This window comes from Echiichthys vipera (genome assembly GCF_963691815.1).
Source record: "Echiichthys vipera genome assembly, chromosome: 12".
Taxonomy (NCBI): Eukaryota; Metazoa; Chordata; class Actinopteri; order Perciformes; family Trachinidae; genus Echiichthys; species Echiichthys vipera.
Genome location: NC_139837.1, coordinates 17,445,258 through 17,466,120, shown reverse-complemented (window position 1 = coordinate 17,466,120; position 20,863 = coordinate 17,445,258). Strand labels below are relative to the sequence as shown.

Here is a 20,863-nt window from a genome sequence, read left to right as displayed (position 1 = left end):
TCTGTTTTAAGGTCACGATACGTTTCAATTGGGATTTCCTTTTTTTGATTTTGATGATTAAATTGAAATCTAATTTTGATAATTTTTTTAGAATTGAAATTGTGACACCCCTATTGATTATACAGTCAATTTTTTGTGTGTGTGTGACTCTAGCTCTATTTGTCTCTAAAGCAGTTACTCGCAGCTACTCTGTGACATGTCCTTTCATCAATCCTGGTGAGAACATCCAAGTCTGCATTTGTTATCATCCCAACCATTGTCGTCACTGTTTGTCTCCAAAGTTATGACTCAGTGATGAGCTTTTTGAATGCACTCCAACAGGAACTCGGCAGTCTGGCTGCTGAAGGGAAGGGCCGACACTCAGATGCATGACTGCCACATGACAGAGCTGTGTCACCAGTCCAAAGTCCAGGTGTTTTGTTATTGAATATCAAGTGCATGACAAAGCTTACAGTAGCCTCTAATCAACTAAGTCTGGTCACGTCGGGTCCAACACATTAAGGGGGTGAATAGGCTGGATAATTAGTGGAGAAACACACTGATGAGGTAATGCATATTGACGCCAAATACTACAACAACATAGATCAGCTTAATTATTTACAAGTACTTTTTATGCATACTATGTGTTGGGATGCCTGTTTTAGCCTTCTAGCACCATTCTACATTGTTAACTATTTACACATGAGCTGAGGACTTTGTTCTACAATGGACTTACAGAAATCAATAAATCACAAGGGGAATTCTAAGGGGTTAGGGGTGTAAAATACATACTATAGAACTGCAGTGTTATATGTTTGAACCTGGTCTTCCCCTCCTGTCATTCTCAACTAGTGATATACCGATACATCGGCCGGCCGATATTTGCGTTTTCTAGGTTTATCAGTATCGGCCGATGTGGGCTTCTGTGATAGCTGATTGTTTTTTCCTGGCATTATTTACAGACAGGCGTCCACAGGCAGCTCCGGGTTGCTGGAGAACCCTTTTTAACCTCAATAATCATTCCCTTTTTTTCTTTTTTAAATTCAGACCCTTAACATTTGTTATCATCATTGTGTAATTTGTATGATGTAAATTAAGGGAGCAAAAGTAGTATCGGCTCAAGAAAATCAGCAGTCCGAATCGGTCATCGGCTAAAGCTGATGAAAAAGAAAATAGGCATCTGTCCTAAGAAGTCCATATCGGTCAATTTCTATTCTCGACTGTCCAGTTTCTCCCCTCCAGAAAATACTGTATATGTTATATAATGATCATTTTATGCTATTATACAGCGAAATCTACTCGTCTCTCTGATCTTTTAGTTGCACCCAGTCTTATAAAAGCTCTCCATTTAGTTTTTTTTAGGATTGGAAAAAAAGTTAATGTACATATGCATAAGTCATAACATTTCTTTCCAGTGAATGTGGGTGGTCATAGTAGGCTGGGAATGTACTGGTGTGTCTCCTGTCTCTGAATCATTAGTAATTATAAAATCATGGTTGGGATGTTTAGAGTACTTTTGAAGAGATAAGATGTAAACAGTATATAGCAGGATGCATTCCACTAGCCGTTTTTTTTAGACATGAAATAGAATCGATCCATGTTAATACAGTAAGGCATATATACGTACATTTTACATTTTATGTTTGGAAGCTATATTTTATTTCATTCTTCATCAAAATGCTTAGTTCTTTTTGACATCTCCAAGGTTCAGACTGCATTCTTACCAGTCCTGTGGCTGCTTTTGTTTTAATGGGAAATCTGTTGCAATCAGAGGGCTTTTCCCGGAAGGCCAGGATGTGAAAGACATAATTCTGCTTTTACAACGATGTATTGTTGGATATTAAAGAGGCCAAACCCCCACATCTGCCTATTCTAGGATCCCTGAGCTCATCCATCATAAAGAGAAATGCCAGGGCACCAGGAGTTCAGGTCTTTTCTGCCATTTCTCTCTTTCACTGTTTATTTCCTTAACTTTTAACAGTTTCCAAAGGCGCTCTCCGTCTCCGTCCAACAGGCTTCTATTCTGTCCAATACCGTGACCATGTACAACCACATGCGCACACGTCTACACATGCACACACCCACTTACATGGCACCTCACATCCACTGCTGCCTTTCTTCCCCTTTCACTTTAACTTTAAACATTATTGAATGTGCAGTCCACACGCAACTACCACTACCTGCACAGTGTTCATCAGGGCACTGTACTGCTGTAGCACCTGATCATGTAAAAGATCTGAATTTTTTTATTGCATTGACAAGCTCTAGAATTCAGCTTTGTCTTTTTATCACAAGGGTTTTGTCACTGCTGTAAATGACCAGCTAAAAAATAAGGCAACATGCATTCTCTTTTCTACTGCAGCATAACTTTCTGATTTAGAGTTCTATAATAGCTGTACGTGACATACAGTAACTATCTTTAGTTTGGAGGACAGTTGTAAATTCTGCAGCTATATACAATAATGGTCACAGTCAGTGATCTTTAGATGTATTGACAAGAATACACACATTATTTGGCTTTTGCTGTCAAATAAAAGGAGGTCTCGTCTTGGAGTTCCATTCAAAAACCAGATGTTCGCAGTACACACACATTGTAAGGGTTAAATACAGGAAGTAGATTTGGGCCTTAATCTCTGTGTAGTGTTTGTCCTTCACTAACAAAAACAGTATAATAGACCAGACCTCTGGGGTTTTATGTCTGCAGAGTCTTATAATGAATGATGATTAATCCTCCACCATTTACAAAGGTTTGACTTTTGTCTGTAGAGGAATTTCACCTTGGCTCCAGTGTTGCATGTGCAGTGCCTCTGCCCGCCGCCTGTTTGTTTGACTTAGCAGGAGTGCTCTGGTACCCCCCGCAACCCCAAGCCCCCCCCCCCCCCCCACACACACACACACACACAGACACACACATATTCCCAGACAAATCATTTCTAAATAAGTGTTCGGCTCTCATAAATCACCAAGACCTTGACACACACACACACACACACACACACACACACACACACACACACACACACACACACACACACACACACACACACACACACACACACACACACACACACACACACACACACACACACACACACACACACACACACACACACACACACACACACACACACACACACACACCACCCCTCCAGATAAATAGTTCCTTGATTAACTTCACCAGAGTGCATTAGAGGCAGAAATGTTAGCCTGGACCACAGAGCAGGCTTGTGTTCGGAATAAGCCATTTCTTCTCTTGGCAACAGACCCTGTACAGTCTCTTCTTGGCTCAGAGAGATCTGACGGCTGATGGTGTTAATGAGTAAAAATCCAGTTATCTAACACAAATGCGTAACCTCGTAGGCTGAAGGGTTACGAGACGTTAAGCACGACATTGTGTGGAACGGAAGTATATCAACTAAAGATGTTTTAAAAGTCATAACAGTGTAGTTTCAGTTTCAGAAGTAATACTCTCAGCTAAAAGGCATTTTTGAACCAAATGTTCTCAAAGATGTGATAACTCCAAGCTTTTAATGTCCAGTTAAATACTCTGATGGCGTCTTTGTTTATCAGGTTGCCGCAGAAACATGTTTGTATATGTGTCTCTTTTTGTGTGCTTCAATTTTGTGTTCAGGGATAGGGCTGAAACTCCCGGTCAGGCTGAGACACGAGCCCCTTTTAACACAAAGATTTTGCAATTAGCGCCGTGATGAAGGACTGATTTCACATAGCAGCTGGCGATTCTGAAGAAAAAAGGCGTTATAGTACCACAATTGTCAGTAGAGAGGACCGAGATAAACTGAGCTCTGTAATGCCTGTTTGTGTTTGAGAGAGAGAGAGGGGGGACGGGACTATTGCACGCAATGTTTTTGTAAGTTACTATGGCTATTCACTTTTTGACCTTGTGGGTTGACTAGTGCATCGCTACTGTGCGTAATCCTGCCACGCTGGCTGTCCCTTACACAGACGTCAGTTCGGCTCTGTGACTATCTCAAACCCTCAATTCCATCTCTGTACCTTTTTAATACAGACGGAGGATTAAAGGCTGCACAACAATTAACCTATATTTTAGGAGTTAACACAGCACTGTTACTGACAACACATCACAAAATAATCACGAGGGTTGTGCTATATGTGATTTTGATTTGTTCAAGAACATATAAAGAAAAGAAAAATTCACAGAAAGACAGAATGAAGTCATGCTTTTCTTGTCCTTGTTATTTCATTTTTCTTGTTTATTCATCCTTTATGTAGCAAGGAAGGTCCCATTTAGATTCAAGATCTCCTCTTCCAGGAAGTCCTGGTCAAGATGACAACATAAGCAGTTTCACATAAAAAAATTTTTATATGTTAGAAAATAAATAAATATGGAAATAGTAATACACAAGGGAAATAATAAAGAGAGGAATACAGGCATTACCAGTGATAGTCATAACACATTTCACCTAAGTCAAGGATTATGTGAAACAGGAACATGTTTCCTTCAGGGCAGTTTGTAAAAGACTTTTAAATGTGTTCAAAGAAGGGAGTACTTCTAAGTTAATTATGTTTTGCAGCTCATTCAATGCCCAGGGTGCAGAAAGCAGTTTACCATGCTCTGAATGCACCCTGGGGACATTTAAAAGAATCCAATTTGTAGATCTTGTGGCTAGAGATATAAGAAGGTATTTTACCTAATAATACAATAAATGGCAACATGTGAATTTTTCTCCTCTGGTACAGAGAAGACCATCCCAAAGATTCACATAAAATGCACTGGTGAGTGTGTGAGCCTGCATATGTTAGAAAACGAAATGCAGCATCATGTGCAGAATACAGCGTTTTAAGTAGGGATAAAGCTGCATGCATGTAAATCCCATCACCAAAGTCAAGAAATGAGCTTCACACAGTTTTCTTTCTGACCTCAAATGGAAACCATTTTTTTAAATAAAAAACAACAAACACAAAACAGTTTTGGCCGAAGCGTTTTCAATAGATAATGGAGAATCCTCTTGCTTCTTGTGTGTTTTCTTCTTCTGGGTGGCAATGATCTGTGTGGTTTCCTGATTATATGCATCATTGGATCTACAGTAACAGAGGACAGCGACGTCAGCTGTAGTGATCTTTATGTGTATGCAACACATTAAAGAGAAAACCCGAATAAATGAATGGAAAAACATAATGAACGAAGGGCACGTGGGGATGAATGATTTGCAGAGTATGAAAATGTCAACAATATGCCATGGTTTATAACAGTCACAAGATCTCAACCCAGTTAAAACATGTTTGGTAATGTGTAGTCACGTCTCCACCACCACCATCATCAAAGCAACATGCAGGAATATTGTGATATTCCCTCAAATTGAGTTCCATAGACTTGTAGAGTTTATGCTAAGGAGCTCTAAAATCACATAGGAGGCCCAACATGTTACTAAGACAATTTATGAAATTTGTCTTCATATGCGTTGCATCTGAAACAATCTTTAGAGAAAGAAATCCCTTCTTTTGCTTGTGATCATTTTCTTGAAAAGTTATTTTCTTTTTTCCAATTTGTGGCAACTTACCGTATATCCATCTTATCAGCAGTCTTCCTTCTCTATTGCGCAAACACACACGCGCACACACGCTCGTTTCCTCACATACCCATTCTCACATGCTTACACACTCACACACATCTCATACAAACACACATAGAGCAATGGTATAATGTGCAGCTGATCTGACGACTTGTGCCAGGGGAACACAGTGGCCACCTGCACTGCGAGATGCCTCCTGCTGTGTGCTGAAAGGAGTGTTAGAGAGTGTGTGTGTGTGTGTGTGTTAAACTGCCTGACTCACAGCACTGGTGGTATTCATGATGTCATTACTGGCCCAGGGTCAGGCTCGGGTGTGCTGGTTAGAGGCCTAGCCATATATGCTGATGTCACACAGCTAATCCTCAGCTTGTTTGCGTGCGTGCGTGTGTGTGTGTGTGTGTGTGTGTGTTTGTGTGTTTTACTACCTTGTGCCGTTCTCTCTTGGCTTTGTGCAGGGGCCCATTGTTTGTGTTCTGTGGTTTCCTACTCACGCTGGGCCCCAGCGTTTCTGCAACACACACACACACACACACACACACACACACACACACACACACACACACACACACACACACACACACACACACACACACACACACACACACACACACACACACACACACACACACACACGCATCAGACACCACCAAGTGTTTAGTTACAGAGTGATGCACTGGCTAAACATGTACATTGTAAGTTTACACTCCGGGCAAGGAAACATCCCTCATCCTGAGAAGAAATGCGTCACATTGCTCATAAAGCACCTGTTAATGCTCATATTTCCCCCCACATCATTAGCCTGGTACTGTCCGGCCTTGACCACACTGTAGAGCAGAGGCTAGTCCAACTCTAACTTAAAATTTCTCACTGCACCTCAGTACAGTGGCCAGTAGAGGGCGGGGCAGAGTGGACATATATTTACTGAGGAAGAGGGAGCACTTTCACCAGCTTGCTTGTATACTTGCTTGTTTTTTGTTTAATATGAAGATGCAAGACTTTTTTATTTACCTAATGGTGTTCGCGTGATATTTCAGAGTTACGTGTCAGACAAGGGCTTGAGCTCATATTACTGGAATGATAATAGCAGCTTTCCTCAATCCAAGGGTGAAGGGGGTGGTGCTCCTCTCTTCTTCCGCCATACTTCCCCTCTTTCTCTCAGCACATGGATGCTGGAGTCCCCTGTGATGTTTTCCAGATGCTCAGCGAGTGCATTGACAAAAACCTACCTCTCCTCCTCAAATCGCTCTCACTGGTCCCAGTCCTTCATGCACACACTCGCTCTCTCCTGCAGCTCACTGTCTTGTTAAAGTGACACTTCCTTGGCCCGCCATACTTCCTGGATATAATCCTATAAAACAATAGCTTACTCTGTGGACACATGGCCTCCCTCCACTTTCAAATATGATGACAGTCTCTGCGAGTGCATATGTTTGTTATATACATGTAAATATGCACATATAAGCAGCTCATGACCTGCATGTTTGTAAGACGCCTGGCTTTTGTTCCACCCTGCTTGATTAGCCATTAGCCAGTGGCTGCCCACAGTAAGAGAGTAGCTCGCCATCATCGTCCAAGCCCTTCAAAGAAATCACACACACACACATACACACACACACACACACACACACACACACACACACACACACACACACACACACACACACACACACACACACACACACACACACACACACACACACACACACACACACACACACACACACACACACACACACACACACACACACACACACACACATAAAAAGCCGGACGACTGCCAGGCTTAATTCCAGCCCTCATTTTGAGGTTTAATGACCTCAGGCAGCGGAATTACCCTGTCACAGTCGCTCTGTGGGCTGCTGTCTCATACATGTTCACCCTTCTGTCATGCTGATGGTAACTGATATGAGAACGTCAGTACGAATCCGCCTCTCCTCCGCTGTGCCACCCACAGGCCCTGTCGTGAAAGCAAACATACAGTGAATGGTGACAGCAGTGTCATTTGCTCCATGTGCTGCCTTGAGTCGATGTTGTCATGATATAAAATACAGGCATGTCTGACTTTACTTTGATTCTCTTCCAGTGTAAGGGCTCACTAGAAATCCTTGGAATAAAAACCGTGAATGTTGATTAAAGGTCCACTCCACTGATTTTACACATCTAGATAAAATTACTCTCATTCTGTGACCACGGTGAGTGTGATCTAATCAAGGTTATCTCGGCTTGGGCTTGGAGACCACAAATTTATTCTATGTAATACAGCAAACTCAAGGTGGGGAGTCATTGATTGCATTATGGGAAATGCAGGATCCAGGGGGTTGGAGCTTGACCCATACTAGGGACTTAAAGTCAAGTACCTTTATCTTGACTGCTTAGATTTTGATTATTATTTTTTTGAATGTGTCACTTATGAGTAGCCCAATTTTATGGATGTGCGGTGCAAAGACAGATGGGATGGCAGATACACTTGCAAATAACCATTATTTTCATTATCAATATTATTTTTTCTCTTATTTGATTAATTGTGGTTGGTCTATAAATTGATGGAAAATAGTAGAACATATTCTGCTGCTCCATTAATCAAATAATCATTTGTTAATGTAAATATTTAAATGTATGAATTGTTGAGCTTAAGTACTTGCATTACTGCCTCATTTTGTATGTAATAACAGACAGAAAGTACACAGATTGAGAAGATTATTGTATGTGCTTTCAGATCACTTACAGTTTTGGTACATAACAAAACTCTCCTCATAACGCTCTCTATGTCTGTCTCTCTCTTCTACAGGGCCCCCTGTCAAATGAACGTGACTATGAGAGTGTGGTGATGATGAGGATGAGGCAGGCTGCTGAGCGACAGAAGCTCATAGAACAAATGCAGAGAGAAGATGACGAGGAAAATGCCGGGTCGTAGCACAGTACGACCAAGTACCAGCCTGCAACTATTAAATGAATATCTGTTTCAGGCTTTAGTTTCATAAAGCCTCTTACATGGTTTCTTATTGTTTTTGTATGCAATACAGTGTGACGAAATAAATCTTTTTAATAACTAAAAGTAATGTTTTTTTGTATCAAATCGGTGGCTTTCATCAGTGCATTGTGTCTTTTCCTTTAATAAGAATGTAGGATGACTGAGGGAGATACAGAGTAGAGAAGAAGTGAAGGCTCCTGCAGTGTGGACCCAGAGGTAGGAGTGCTAATACTCAGCGGGGATGAGTCAGTACTGCACACTGTCTAGTGAAGCCATATTGTATCCACGTAGTATTTTTTTGTGGCTTCCTAGCTAATGCATCTGGGGGATTTTTAAATTGATACACCAACCTTAAGCACTAATAAAGTAGTTGGTGAGTTATTTGAGATTTAAGGAACTTTGCAAATAATTAGTCTTTCTTCATTGTTTTGTAGAAGAGCCAAAGGAGATTGGCTGTGCAACACCACTCAATAAAAATGGTATAATCAAGTCATTTCCTCATGATATTGCCAACTGAGTGTAATCTTCCTCTTCTGTTGTCTGCATACACGTTCAGTAACTGAAGTGATTTCAGCGTGGTAGCAATCCAAACCACAGACGTGGGATGTGACTCCATGGATGTTAAACCAGTAGGGCTGAGGTAGGAACTCAAGGGCAGCTTTTGTGGGAATTCTGGTGGCCTTGCGTGATGAAAAGTAAACATAATCTGAAGGCCCTCCATGGTTAATTTTTCAGTGGGCTTTGTATACAATATATGTGATACTCTACTCCAGACTGAGGAGGGTCTTGTGGACTGAAAATTTCCAAGGCTGCTATTCAATGCTATTCATTCAGCTTTGAGTTGTTCTGAGGTACATATGCAATCTCTATGCAAACCATTTAATACATAATACTGTTCAAAATAATGTAAATTAGGGGGGGAAGACCCTCCATGGTGTCTGAAGATAAATCTGAAGGGTCGGAAGATTATTAAAGGATAATAAACAAAAGAAAATGATTAATAATAATTATTGAAATGTTGGATATTACATCTTTAGTACTCTAAAAACCCTTAAACAATCTGTGAAGGATGAGAACATTCCTTGATTGAACTGTTCATAAGTGATGACCACACTAATCACACATCTATGATTAGGGGGTTGCGAGTAGTCATGGCTCCAAAAAGTTTGGGAACCCCTGATGTAGGTCACCAATATCTGATGGAAAAGGCCCTTATGTCACTTAATATTGTCACGTGTAACATTTTTGAATAACTCTCTACAAATACTTTTTACTTAAAGAAATTGTTTAACATTCTGGAAAATATGTTTATTCCCTTTCTTGCTGATCAAGATGAGAAGATACATACCACTTGTGTCCGTCTGTTCAACAGGTAGTTGTAGCCAGGAGACGGTTAGTTAAGTTTAGCTCGAAGACTGGAAACATGGGGAAACATGGTTTGGCAACGGTTAAAAAGAAAAAACAAGCACCTACAGTACCAGCATTTTTAAGGATCACTAATACATGTGCTTTGTCTATATTGTTTAATCTGTTCAAAAACCAGACTATGCTGTTTGACAGGTTAGGAGGTATTGAAAAATTGTTTGGCAGAGAAATGTGACTTTCTTGAGTCATGTTGTCACCGTGAGGTAACCAGGCAACTACTAGAGGAAGTCACTGCTCTTGGCCAAGAAATTTTCTGATTAAAGTTGAATGGACGGTCATGAGAGTAGCATCGATCTTCTCATCTAACTCTATGCATGAGAGCTATTACTTTAATCACCAACTGAAAGTCCATATAAGAAGTCCTTATTTCTGATTGATTATACCATGTGATAACCACTCTAACCACATTTTGCAGCAATTGGTATGCTTGTTTTTTGGAGCTACCTACCCAACTCAGTGTTTCCATTTCACACACTTTGCTCCATCCTTGGTCCTGATGGATCATGTTACGTGCCATGGACCAGCTTAAATGTAAAAACATGCCTCTTCCTTTCCTATGATACTTACCTCAACAAATGTATTCTAATTTGAGCCATTACTGTTTTAAGCTGTTTCAGAATAGGCTTGTGTAACAGATACCTTGAAGATACTCTGTACTTATTTATGCTCTCCGAAGTGACACGCTACCGCTCTGTGACCCACATTAAGTCAGACATAACAGTGCCAAACTGTTGCGGCCACCCTCAGTTTTGTAACAAGGTCCTGTGCCTGTGGAACATCTATCCATCCAAATAGTCTAATTTTCCTGTCCCTTCGGGGGACTATGGCGTAATGCTGTGTCTGTATTTGTGGGTCTTTGTGGTGGTGCTTTCTCCTCTCATTGTGTTATTTAGGAGCCACATGGCAGCTTCGCATCATCCAACCTAGCCATCCATCTCTACCACTCTTGCGCTGCCTCGCCATGGCTCTGTTACACAATGTCCAGCTGTGGAGCAGAGCGATGTGGTGCAAGACATCTGCTCCTCTCCTCCTGCAAAATCCCCTCATCACATGGTTTTGTTTATGCATAGTCTTTTTCATATCCCTGCAATGTGAAAGGAAAAAAAGCCCAGAAACACACAAACTCTGTCCAAATGACAACAGAGGAAATACAATTACAGGAAACGCATTCACCACCAACCCTGCCCTGAGCCCACAGTGGCTTGTGCTGCATGCAAACCGGGATGGGAGGATACAGAACTGGGAAGCACCAATGCCTTTGGATCTTTAGTGCAGAGGTGGAAGTCATGTGTGAGACAGCAGGGCTGGTAAGAGTTTGGCTGTGAGCTGGCTGGCAAAGTTTCAGGTTTGCGGGTTAGTGATCCAGGCTGGCCCCAGACATGTGCTTGCAGACCTGGGGCTATACTGAAACCACCCAGCATTTTTTGGCTCTCACAGGCTGACGGCTGCACTCTTGACTCATCTCGGTGCATGCAGCATCCCTGTAAGGTGCCACAGAGCTGCAAAGGCTCACAATGAGAGCGTGTTTCATTTTTCATATGCGATGTTTAAGTGTCTGTTAAATTTGAAGCACACATTCAATCCTCATCATTATATCATTTAATCATCGACATATGATACACTTACAAAAACATCTTTGCACGGAGGTGTACGTACAAACCTTCCTATCTAGCATAATTTTTAAATTATTGGACAGAAGAGAGGGAGAACTGGTTGAGGTCATTTGTACAGGCTGATTTTAGAAACATGCCTTTAATTAAGTTTTACTGCCAAATGACACAATAACAGTTAAACTGGCTCTCACTCCATACACTCCCACTTAACACACCAGCACTAAATAGCACACAATATGTGCAAAGGGTCTTATAAAATTTCTGCAATGTAGTTCAGTATTTCCCTGAAATTGTCACCTACTGAAGGTAATCTCAACTTTAGGACTTTAATTTCACTTGACAAAGGGACAATTTTGTAGCTGTCGATGAGTTGAATGTAGAGTAGTGGATCAAAATTAAAAAAAAAAGAGTATGTCAGCATGATTCATTCATCATTTTAAAAGGCATTTTGAGACAGTCAACACTCGCTCCATGACTGATCACTCCGTCTCCTTGTGGAGACACCACACCAGTGTCTGTCCCACTCCCGTCATCGTCAGCACGCGGAAGCCGATCTTCTCTAGCTTGTCCAACACCAGGCGAGGTGGCTCGTCCACATGGTACTCGGAACTAAATGAGCATAAACACAAAGTCATTCTACTTTGCACAGATGTGTGTTTTCTCTGTCTTTCAGTAAACTTTGCTTGGAAAGGAGAATGCTGTTAATTGTTCTAGTGCTTGTTCACTTCCTTCCACACCTTGGTTCATTTCCCAGCAGCATTTGAATCCGATTGCCAATGACAACACTTCCCAGATCTGTATTCCATCAGCTTGAATGGTTTATTCTAAATCTGCAAAGCAGCAGTCTTCTTCAGCCACATTTGGATTTTTTTCTTTTCTCCATGTGACCTGATCTCAGCTCTGTCGTCAATATGTACACTTTAACTGCCAAAATGAAACCAACACAAGTGTTAAGTGCCTAAATATGGAAATATGGCCCATTGTGAGCACATTTACACTACATCTGGGACTTTGCATCTGCGTGTGTAGGTCTGCATCCGAGCAGTGGTATTACTGTTTAATGTACCTGTCTGTAATCTTCATCTGGAAACCTCATCCTGTGACATTATTGTATTATTGTAAGTATTGGTGCTTTTATGGATGACACCTATAAATCTCTGTTTATTTTCTATCTTCAGATATTGCACACATTCACTTAGTTAGCTGCCACATTTACTTTATATCCACCCACTAAAATAACTGACGTCCCCATTTTCAATACTCACAAATTGTTTCCCAGCATGGTTGTTTTCCTTGCTCCCAGGTAATTCATCACAGTTAGATCAGAATATTCATCTCCCACATTTGTTGGACCACTCTCCTGCAACAAGTAATGAAGTACATTTACTATTCGGCTAATAGTTTGCCCAGGATTGATTCAGAAATAATTTGTTTTCCCTAAACCAATATCAGTTAGTTTTGGATCCCTGGCTGCATATTGCCAGCTGCACCTGTCGGCAACCAGCAGCCGTCTGGCATGTGCGAATCATAATCTCTAATGAGTGGACGGACTAAAAATAGATCATCAGATACTCAGAGACTATTGAATTAGGTTGCTCGAGTCGTGCAGACAACAAAATGCACATGCGCAACAAGAGGCCGGCAACATGTGTTTCTCATTTAGGGCACCATGGCAACAACAAAAAAAGGCACACAACCATACGCACGTTGCTTGATCCGCTTGTAGCCTTGACTGTTTGTTGTTTCCAGCATGCGGAATATTACAGATCACTGCGTACTGCAAGTATAATATGCATAAGGCGACCCTGCTGCGCTGCCAAATCCCTGAATCTCCAACTCAAGCGCGTCTCTTCTAAAAGCAAGACACGAGTCATTCACAGATGCGAGATACACACCAGTCGGATCTGCGTACTGATGAACATGTAAGGCATCCCTGCTCTCGGCGATGGACCGCTATTCCTCTGGGAATGACTGAGAGAGGAGGCTTCTCCACAGACGCGACGGTCCCCTCTCCAAATTGCGCTTCTGCAGACAGCTCTTTCCGGAATGCGGAAACACCCACCCCGACGGACCAATCACAGCTCTTCTCTCAGCATCCGTTAACAGCGATGCTTGCTCAGTGCATGGAGTCTTGCTCAATTGATGTGATCACTGACTTGTTGACATTGGCTGAGTAAGCCAACGAGCATGTACCAGGGGAAATTGTTTTTTTGTTTTTTTAAGATTCATTTATTTAAAAGGGACAATGCACATTAATTAATAGAAGCAACAAAGTCACACATGTCATTTTTCCAGATTTAGCCTTGCATGGTTATTTTGTATCTGCTGTCTCTGGCATGTTGATGACATTTAAGAAAACATTAAAAAGCATATAGGAGAAAGCAGCAATAAAAACGTAGAAACAAGAACACATGTGCATAACTGTTATAGCAACACAGGTGTTAGTTAAAACATAAAACAGGAAACCATTGATAAAACAGCACACAGACAAAATAAAAATGTGTAACATATAGCACATTTAAATGCATCAGCATATAGGCACAGACAATGAGCACACACAGTATAAGCACAGACAAGGAGCATAAGTGCACAAACTACAAGTAAGGACAGAGTAAAGTACATTAATCCGGATTATGGCAGCATGTCAGATTTTCAAATATCCATTGTTTAATATATTTAGAAAACTATTTTACCGATGTGATGTTTCTTAGTTCTGTGGGTATAGAATTCCAAGACTAACTGCCCAAAACGACTTTTTTACGAGGAATTTTACGATTCCTTCTTGCAGATGCTCTGGTAGATGTGTTATGAGTCTGTGTAATGAATTCATTGAGTGGAGGGGGAGCCATACGTTGAACGATTTTATATACAAATAAGATATCAGCTAATTTAATCATGTCTTCCAACTTTAATAAATTCTATTTAGTTAGGATTTTACAATGATTATATGATTTTGACTTTTTGTCCAGCGTTTTTAAGGTCTGTTTGTACAGTGTCTCAACTGATCTTATAGTGGTCCCTCCTTTATGTGTCCAACTGGTGATACAGTAGTTCATGTGTGATAAAATCAAGGCATTCATGTACAACTTTGAGGACTCTGTAGTTAAATTATTCCTGATGTGTCTGAATTTTTCCAAATTGAATTTGATTCTGTTCACTACTTTTTAAACCTGTGATTTAAGTGTAGGTTTGAAGTCTATTAATATTACATACCTAGATATTTAAACTCTTGTACCACTAAGAGTGTCCTTCCTTCTACCAGAACAGGAGGATCTGGATCTTTATTGGCAGATTTTAGCAAAAAACATACATACTGTTTTATTGACATTGACATTGAGGTGCAGACACAGTTTCCTTGCCCTCACAGTATCATTCAGAATGATAGGATATGTCCTTAGTGCAGTCTTTCTCTGTCAAATCATATCATTCTGTGGTTGGGGGAAGTGTAGATATATTGTATAGTCTTTTCACCACCATAGACGCTAGAGTGGACATATTCGTCTCATTCTAAGTATCATACTTGTATTTTGAGTTTCGACTAGAACATGTTTGCATGCTTTAATGTTCAAAAAACACAATATTCTTCTCATACTGTTCTCTCTGAGCCCTGCTCCTGAGAAATGTCCGGTCTGCTCTGATTGATCAGTGTTTTCGGGTCTTCCATTGGGGCATGACTGTAATGGCACTTTCTACCTATATATAGTGTAGTTGTGACATCACAAAAGTGATGACAGCTCGTTTTAAGACATAGTTTCTGAACATGGGCTGTGTGTGTTTCTCCGTGGATTAAGCAGTTTGATACTGTCACAGTATTTATATCACACCTTGACTTGCGTTAGCTATAATAAAAAAAGTCATGGAAATCCAACTTTTTACAACATGGGACATTTAAGTTACTTGTTAAGCAACCCTCATAAGGCTTGGGTTTACACAATAATAGTACAGCTGTAGCCAAAAGCACAATCATTTTATTCTAGCTACATTTCCACGCTTTTTGTAAGGACATCCTTTCTAGAAGGATTACAGTTTTGCTCACACTGCCCATAAGTTCACAAGGATTCGAAAACATAAGAGTAAAAAGATATTGTGTGCATGCATGTATTACACTGAACCCGCACTGTCTGGAACTGTAATTTCCTCCTGAGAGATTTATTAATTTCCTCCTCAACGCAGCAATAATAATTTCGGATCAGTCTTGTGAGTGAGGGGGGGAAATGAAAGACATAGAGACCCAAGGCAAACAACAATGGTGAGGACTTTGATAAAAATCAGCAATATGAATGTAATGTCCTTTTATGCCAGAGCAGCTCAACCGACATTCACTTAGGCTTTGCATGTCATGCTCAGTGGGGAGGGTCATTTAAAGCGTGATCGCAGCCTGATATTGTGATGGCAGGTAAATATGAATCCAGGCAAACCAGAGCTCATTCCGAAGTGCCCTGTACCACAGTGTTGAACATATAACCCTCACCAAAGTGGTTTGCCATCAGATAAGATGTTTTTTTTTTTTTTGTTGGTAAGATTTTATCATATATTGTTGCTACATTTGACATAACTCTGCATGTGAGAATGCATTGATGCTGTTTATTTACTGTTAAGTGTGTGTGTCTAGAGCCTGTAATCTGTAACCCCTTCCTTCAGGGGGACACAGGTGCTTGGAGAGGATTGCTAAGAAGATTGCCACCTACTGGCTTCCAAGGTCATTGTTCTCCAGTTTGTGTTGTTTTGATTTTTCCCACCACATCTTTCATCTTTGCCAAAAAATGCTCACATATACATTTAGGTGAATAAAAGCTGTCCCACCGCTTTTCCCTTTGAAAAAACTAAATCTATTTGTATTGGCTTTCAATTTAAGAGATGAACAAGTTTCCATCTAGATATTTCGTGGTGTGAAAGAACAGGGGTGTTCCTCTGGAATGTCTCTTTTCTCCTGTTTTATCTGTCCCCGCTAACCTGAGGCCTACTTCAGGAAAGAAAACAGGAAAGCAGCAGGGTTGTCGCCAAGGCCCCAAAAATAAACCAGAGACCTCCACCCCGCCCGCCAAAAGAACACTCTCTCTAAACATGTTCCTAACCGAGCCACTTCCTGGACTCCCGCAGTGCCTTCCTGCGCCCGCTCATCTGCTGCTGGTTATTGGAGTGCAGGGTCACCTCTTCCGTGACCTGTGGTGACAGTGGAGCACATCCCTGGTGGGTCCACAGGAAGCAGTTTGATCTTTTGATGAGGCCTTTGCCTTCACCTTCTCGGCTAAAGTGCGATGGCCTGTTGCCGGAAAGCTTCCGTCAAATGAAGTGTCATACAAAGAATCTTGTGCAACTAGAGAAATAAAACCTAAAGGGTTCAACATGAAAAGCAAATAAAAAGCTAAATCCACTGAAAATACGGCAGAATTCTTCATATATTATTATGTAATTATTATAATAACCACATATTATTCTGCAACAGGTTCAGGAAGAAATAAAATATCCTTCTTTACATGCCATATAATGGATGTTGTAACTGTAGACAAAAAAGCCAATATGAAAAGTGAGAAATAGTCGGTTATTTAACTGTATTCCATACAGGACAACTTACATTATCATGAGGTATTCAAAATAAAAACGCACATCTTTCTCAAAGCTACACAATGTCTAATATCCAATGTCTCAGACATCCCTCACACAACACCAAGCTTTCTCTGATAAATGTGTCTGACGGATTTACTTGCTATGTGGGTGAAGAACTGCACTGGATAGCTGCACTGCTAAAGCAATCGCTTTAAATCACTGAGTTGGGACTGAACGGGAATGTATTATACAGCAGGCACTGTATGTATATATGATGATTTACTGTAGGTGTATGTTGGAGTAATATTCCATTATTCAGCGGAGAGATTTAAACTGTGGGAGAGCAGAGACAACAGGCAGCGCTCTGATAGATTGGGTGTTAGGGTTACACTCTGTATAGGTTTACATCCGCTTAATTGTGATGAATCGCTGTATCGTTGAGCCATGTATTTCTTCTCAAGGCTTTTGCGTGTATACCTGTATGAGCCTGCATCTGCAAATGCATGTGCAGTTCTCCTTTTCGAGGAGCTCCACAGTCCCTCCTCTGCAAAGAGATACATCATTGACCTCCTTTCCTTTGCTGTTTACCACATTGCACCCAGCAGCTTACATAAAGTGTCTGCAGAGATGTTACCCAGTAGACTTAGCATGGTTAAATTCTCTTTTCTTCCTCCTCTCTTTGTCTCTTTTTTTCACCTCACCTCACCTCTCTTCCTACTTTCTCATGCTGCGCTCACTGATAGATGATACCTCTGGCTTTAGGAATTACATAACACAACAGAGCTGTACGTTCATCACCGTGAAGCATTTCAAGCGCTGTCACCAGGTTAACATTTTGTTGAGAAACACCAGGATGCGGTTTCAGTGGTTGCGCACACTGGAAGGAGTTTGTTTAGGGAGACTTTCTCTCAGTGATTAAGAATAATGTCATCACAAGTTTGGAATGACACGTTCATACACACTGTGTCTTTTCTCTCGTCGCCTCGATTCAGAGCTTGATTTTGTGCAATGAACATATCTCTAGGGGCAACCACAACTAAGACCGATTGGACTATTAGTAACAGAAAACAACATGATGCGTAATAAACACAGAGGAACAGAGGAGAGATTTAAGACGGCTTGAATGTATCCACTATATTTGTTTGTTGGTCAGCATTCCTCATCCTCATCTGTGTTGCATCCCAGTGAGTTTGACCACAGTAATGTGTATTTAGTAGACAAAGCTGACTGCTTTGAATGCTTTAGTTAGAAAGAAAATAATAGAAGGAAAAAATATTCTATGTGTTAAATTTGAATTATGAAGACCTGGGTGACACATCAGGGGTCTTCCAGAAAGCTCCAGGAACAGCTGTTTGAGATCCTTTGGAGCTAATCAGTGGCGATAAACGTATAATTGAAACATCAGTTGCATCCATACAACATTCACAACATGATTCATTTAATCATACTGTGAACTCTTTTGCTCAGACATTAGGTTTTCAGCCTAACTAATGATTTAAATGTCCAAACTCTAATGAAGAGTAGTTTTTCAATAGACTGAAAAGACTGTCAGTTCCCAGAAAATTAGGTAGGCTATCTAGAAATCTGAACTATTCCTTTTTAAAGACAGCAGCCCGAACACCAATTTTTTAGCTCATTCATTATCTTTTATTTCCTATCATTACCAGATCATAAAAGTCTGTATTACCATTTCTTCCCCAAAGTCAAGCATTTGTTTGAATATCCTGAAATTACATAAAAATTAAGACACAACTACTTGAATGATGATGATACCGGTAAACATTTAATGCTGTGAAGGTTAATAAAAACACTCAATTATTGCTTATATTTAGTACATTTTACAGTAGTTACATACAACTTTTCCTGAATCATTGCGTTTTATATACAGCAGAGCTTCTGTTTAAAATAACGTTTTATTTCAGGTGTAACTATGAGTAGCTTGATTAGGGATTAGTTATGCTGTCATTAGTGTTTACTGAGATTTGCATTAGTAGCAAACCAGTCGCCAGAATAAAACCTTGGCACTGTACGTTTAAAATGTTGGCGTTGTACGTTTCTGCAAACCACAGATATCTTAAATATCAATGTTTCTGAACTGTGGTCGCCGCTTTAAACACATGATTAACGTTGTGAATTCAAACAAAAACTGTTAACGTTACTTAGATTAAGGCATAAAAAGACATTAGGTCTAGCAACAGACTGTGGTTTGGGTTAAAATAAGTATGTCTGTTATGTAATTACACTTTGACATGGGACAGGATACAAACTACAGTCTCCTGGATGAAAGTCTGGTGGGTTTGACCCAACCATCCACCTCAACCTCCTCCCTGAGCAGAGTTTGAGGCTTGTAATTGTACGTCACCTGCCTTCTAGAGCACTTGTAGGTGGCATACAGATGTAACAGGGTGCCGAAAACATTAACTATCAACGTTTCTGTGGTTTACAGAAACGTACAATGCCAACGTTTTTCTGGCGACCAGAGAGAGTTAAAGCTTGGGTCTTTGATTGAATTGACACAATACATAATAAATTACTTTATATAATGAGTAGTTTAATAAAACTCTGGAGAAGAGTGAAAACATCTTCCATTGAGAAAAGCCTTCAGTGCTGTTGTTTGCTTTTCTACCGTAGAAGAAATACTTTTCAGTTTCCATATATCTGATGCTATTGCAGCATCTACGCTTACTTCTTTAGGAGCTGCCATTGTTGTTTTGAACCCCTCTGTGTTGTTCTCACCCCCGCTCTCCCCTACCCACCCAACCACCAGTAGCTCCTCACAGGGCGATGAGAGGCCGGGTCACTGTGGCTCTGAACACAAACGCATTACCTGAAGCCTGACAAGTTTTGAATTTTCTTCAGGCTCCTGGGAAATACCCTGGACTTTGGAGCAATTTGACAAAGTGGCGTCATAGCCCTCGCAATATGACTCATATTATTATCAATAATTCGATCCATTCGGTCGGATACATTTTTTTAAGCCTAGAAGAGCCGGACGGTAAAATGTCTGAAAGAGATAATTGTACAGGGTAAGAGCACGAGAGAGAGGAATGACAACATGGATGCATACCGCTCAGACTGAGTCACATCAAAGTTCCCATCAGGCCTGTGGTTATTATCATGTTTTTTATTATATGTTGCAGCATGTGGTTGTTGTTTATGAACAAGTCCGGCAGAGGTAATCTGCTCAGTGTATCACCGCAGCTTCACTACACGGGACATGGCTGCTCCCAGAAAAACAACTATGACAATGACTTTGGCAGGACCAAAGGGACAGCTTGACTTTGTTTAACATGTAACAACAACAGAAAGACTGCACAATAGCTGCCCCTGCAGTTGCCCTATATAATATGGAGAGCTCTGAGAAGTCGGTTTACATCAAAAATGGTCTCGGTAGCTGTATTGTGCTGTGCAATGTGTGTTTTGACAACATTCTAAAAAGCAGATGCTTAGCGTAGCAGTTAACATGGACATGACATGGATTCATGTCTTTTTAGTTACCCACTTACTGTTAATGACTTTTGGTGACCCCTTGTTGCCCTGGTTACCCTGTTATATAATGCTAAATGTGAGAGTCAGCCTAATGTGAGATAAGAAGTGTTTGGGATTTATTAGGACTGTTAAATCCTTATTGAGCGTGCGTCAGCAACAGAAGCAGACATTACATTGTCCAATTCAAAGTCCTAACAGGATTTTCCATTAATAAATCAGGGGATCCTCGAAATGAAGAGCCAGACCGTCTGCTAAATATCCGGTCGGGAAAGAACTGTATGAGCAGA

At 40.7% G+C, this 20,863-nt stretch overlaps 2 protein-coding genes across 2 annotated transcripts in view; one reads left to right on the top strand and one right to left on the bottom strand.

Moving 5' to 3' along the window:
- The window catches only part of dnajc17 (DnaJ (Hsp40) homolog, subfamily C, member 17), a 33,468-nt gene extending 25,004 nt beyond the window's left edge, over positions 1-8,464 (top strand). The window contains exon 11 of the mRNA XM_083924679.1: positions 8,320-8,464. Coding sequence (XP_083780805.1) covers positions 8,320-8,445 — 126 coding nt within the window. The 3' untranslated portion in view covers positions 8,446-8,464. The remainder of the gene's footprint in view (positions 1-8,319) is intronic.
- A 3,107-nt stretch (positions 8,465-11,571) lies between these two features.
- Positions 11,572-13,567, bottom strand: gchfr (GTP cyclohydrolase I feedback regulator). The gene is made up of 3 exons (XM_083923948.1): positions 13,436-13,567; positions 12,806-12,900; positions 11,572-12,149 (listed from the first exon to the last, which is right to left on the bottom strand). The coding sequence occupies exons 1-3, from the start codon at positions 13,469-13,471 to the stop codon at positions 12,020-12,022; spliced, it is 261 nt and encodes an 86-aa protein (XP_083780074.1). The 5' UTR covers positions 13,472-13,567; the 3' UTR covers positions 11,572-12,019.
- Between the last annotated feature and the right edge of the window lie 7,296 nt (positions 13,568-20,863).

Bases quoted from the DNA above. Each gene is read 5' to 3' on its own strand.
- gchfr (XM_083923948.1), bottom strand. From the start codon at position 13,471: ATGCCTTACATGTTCATCAGTACGCAGATCCGACTG. The intron at 12,901-13,435 runs GTGTGTATCTCG...TACTTGTTGCAG, and splicing joins TCAGTACGCAGATCCGACTG to GAGAGTGGTCCAACAAATGT. The intron at 12,150-12,805 runs GTGAGTATTGAA...ATGCTCATTTAG, and splicing joins ACCATGCTGGGAAACAATTT to TTCCGAGTACCATGTGGACG.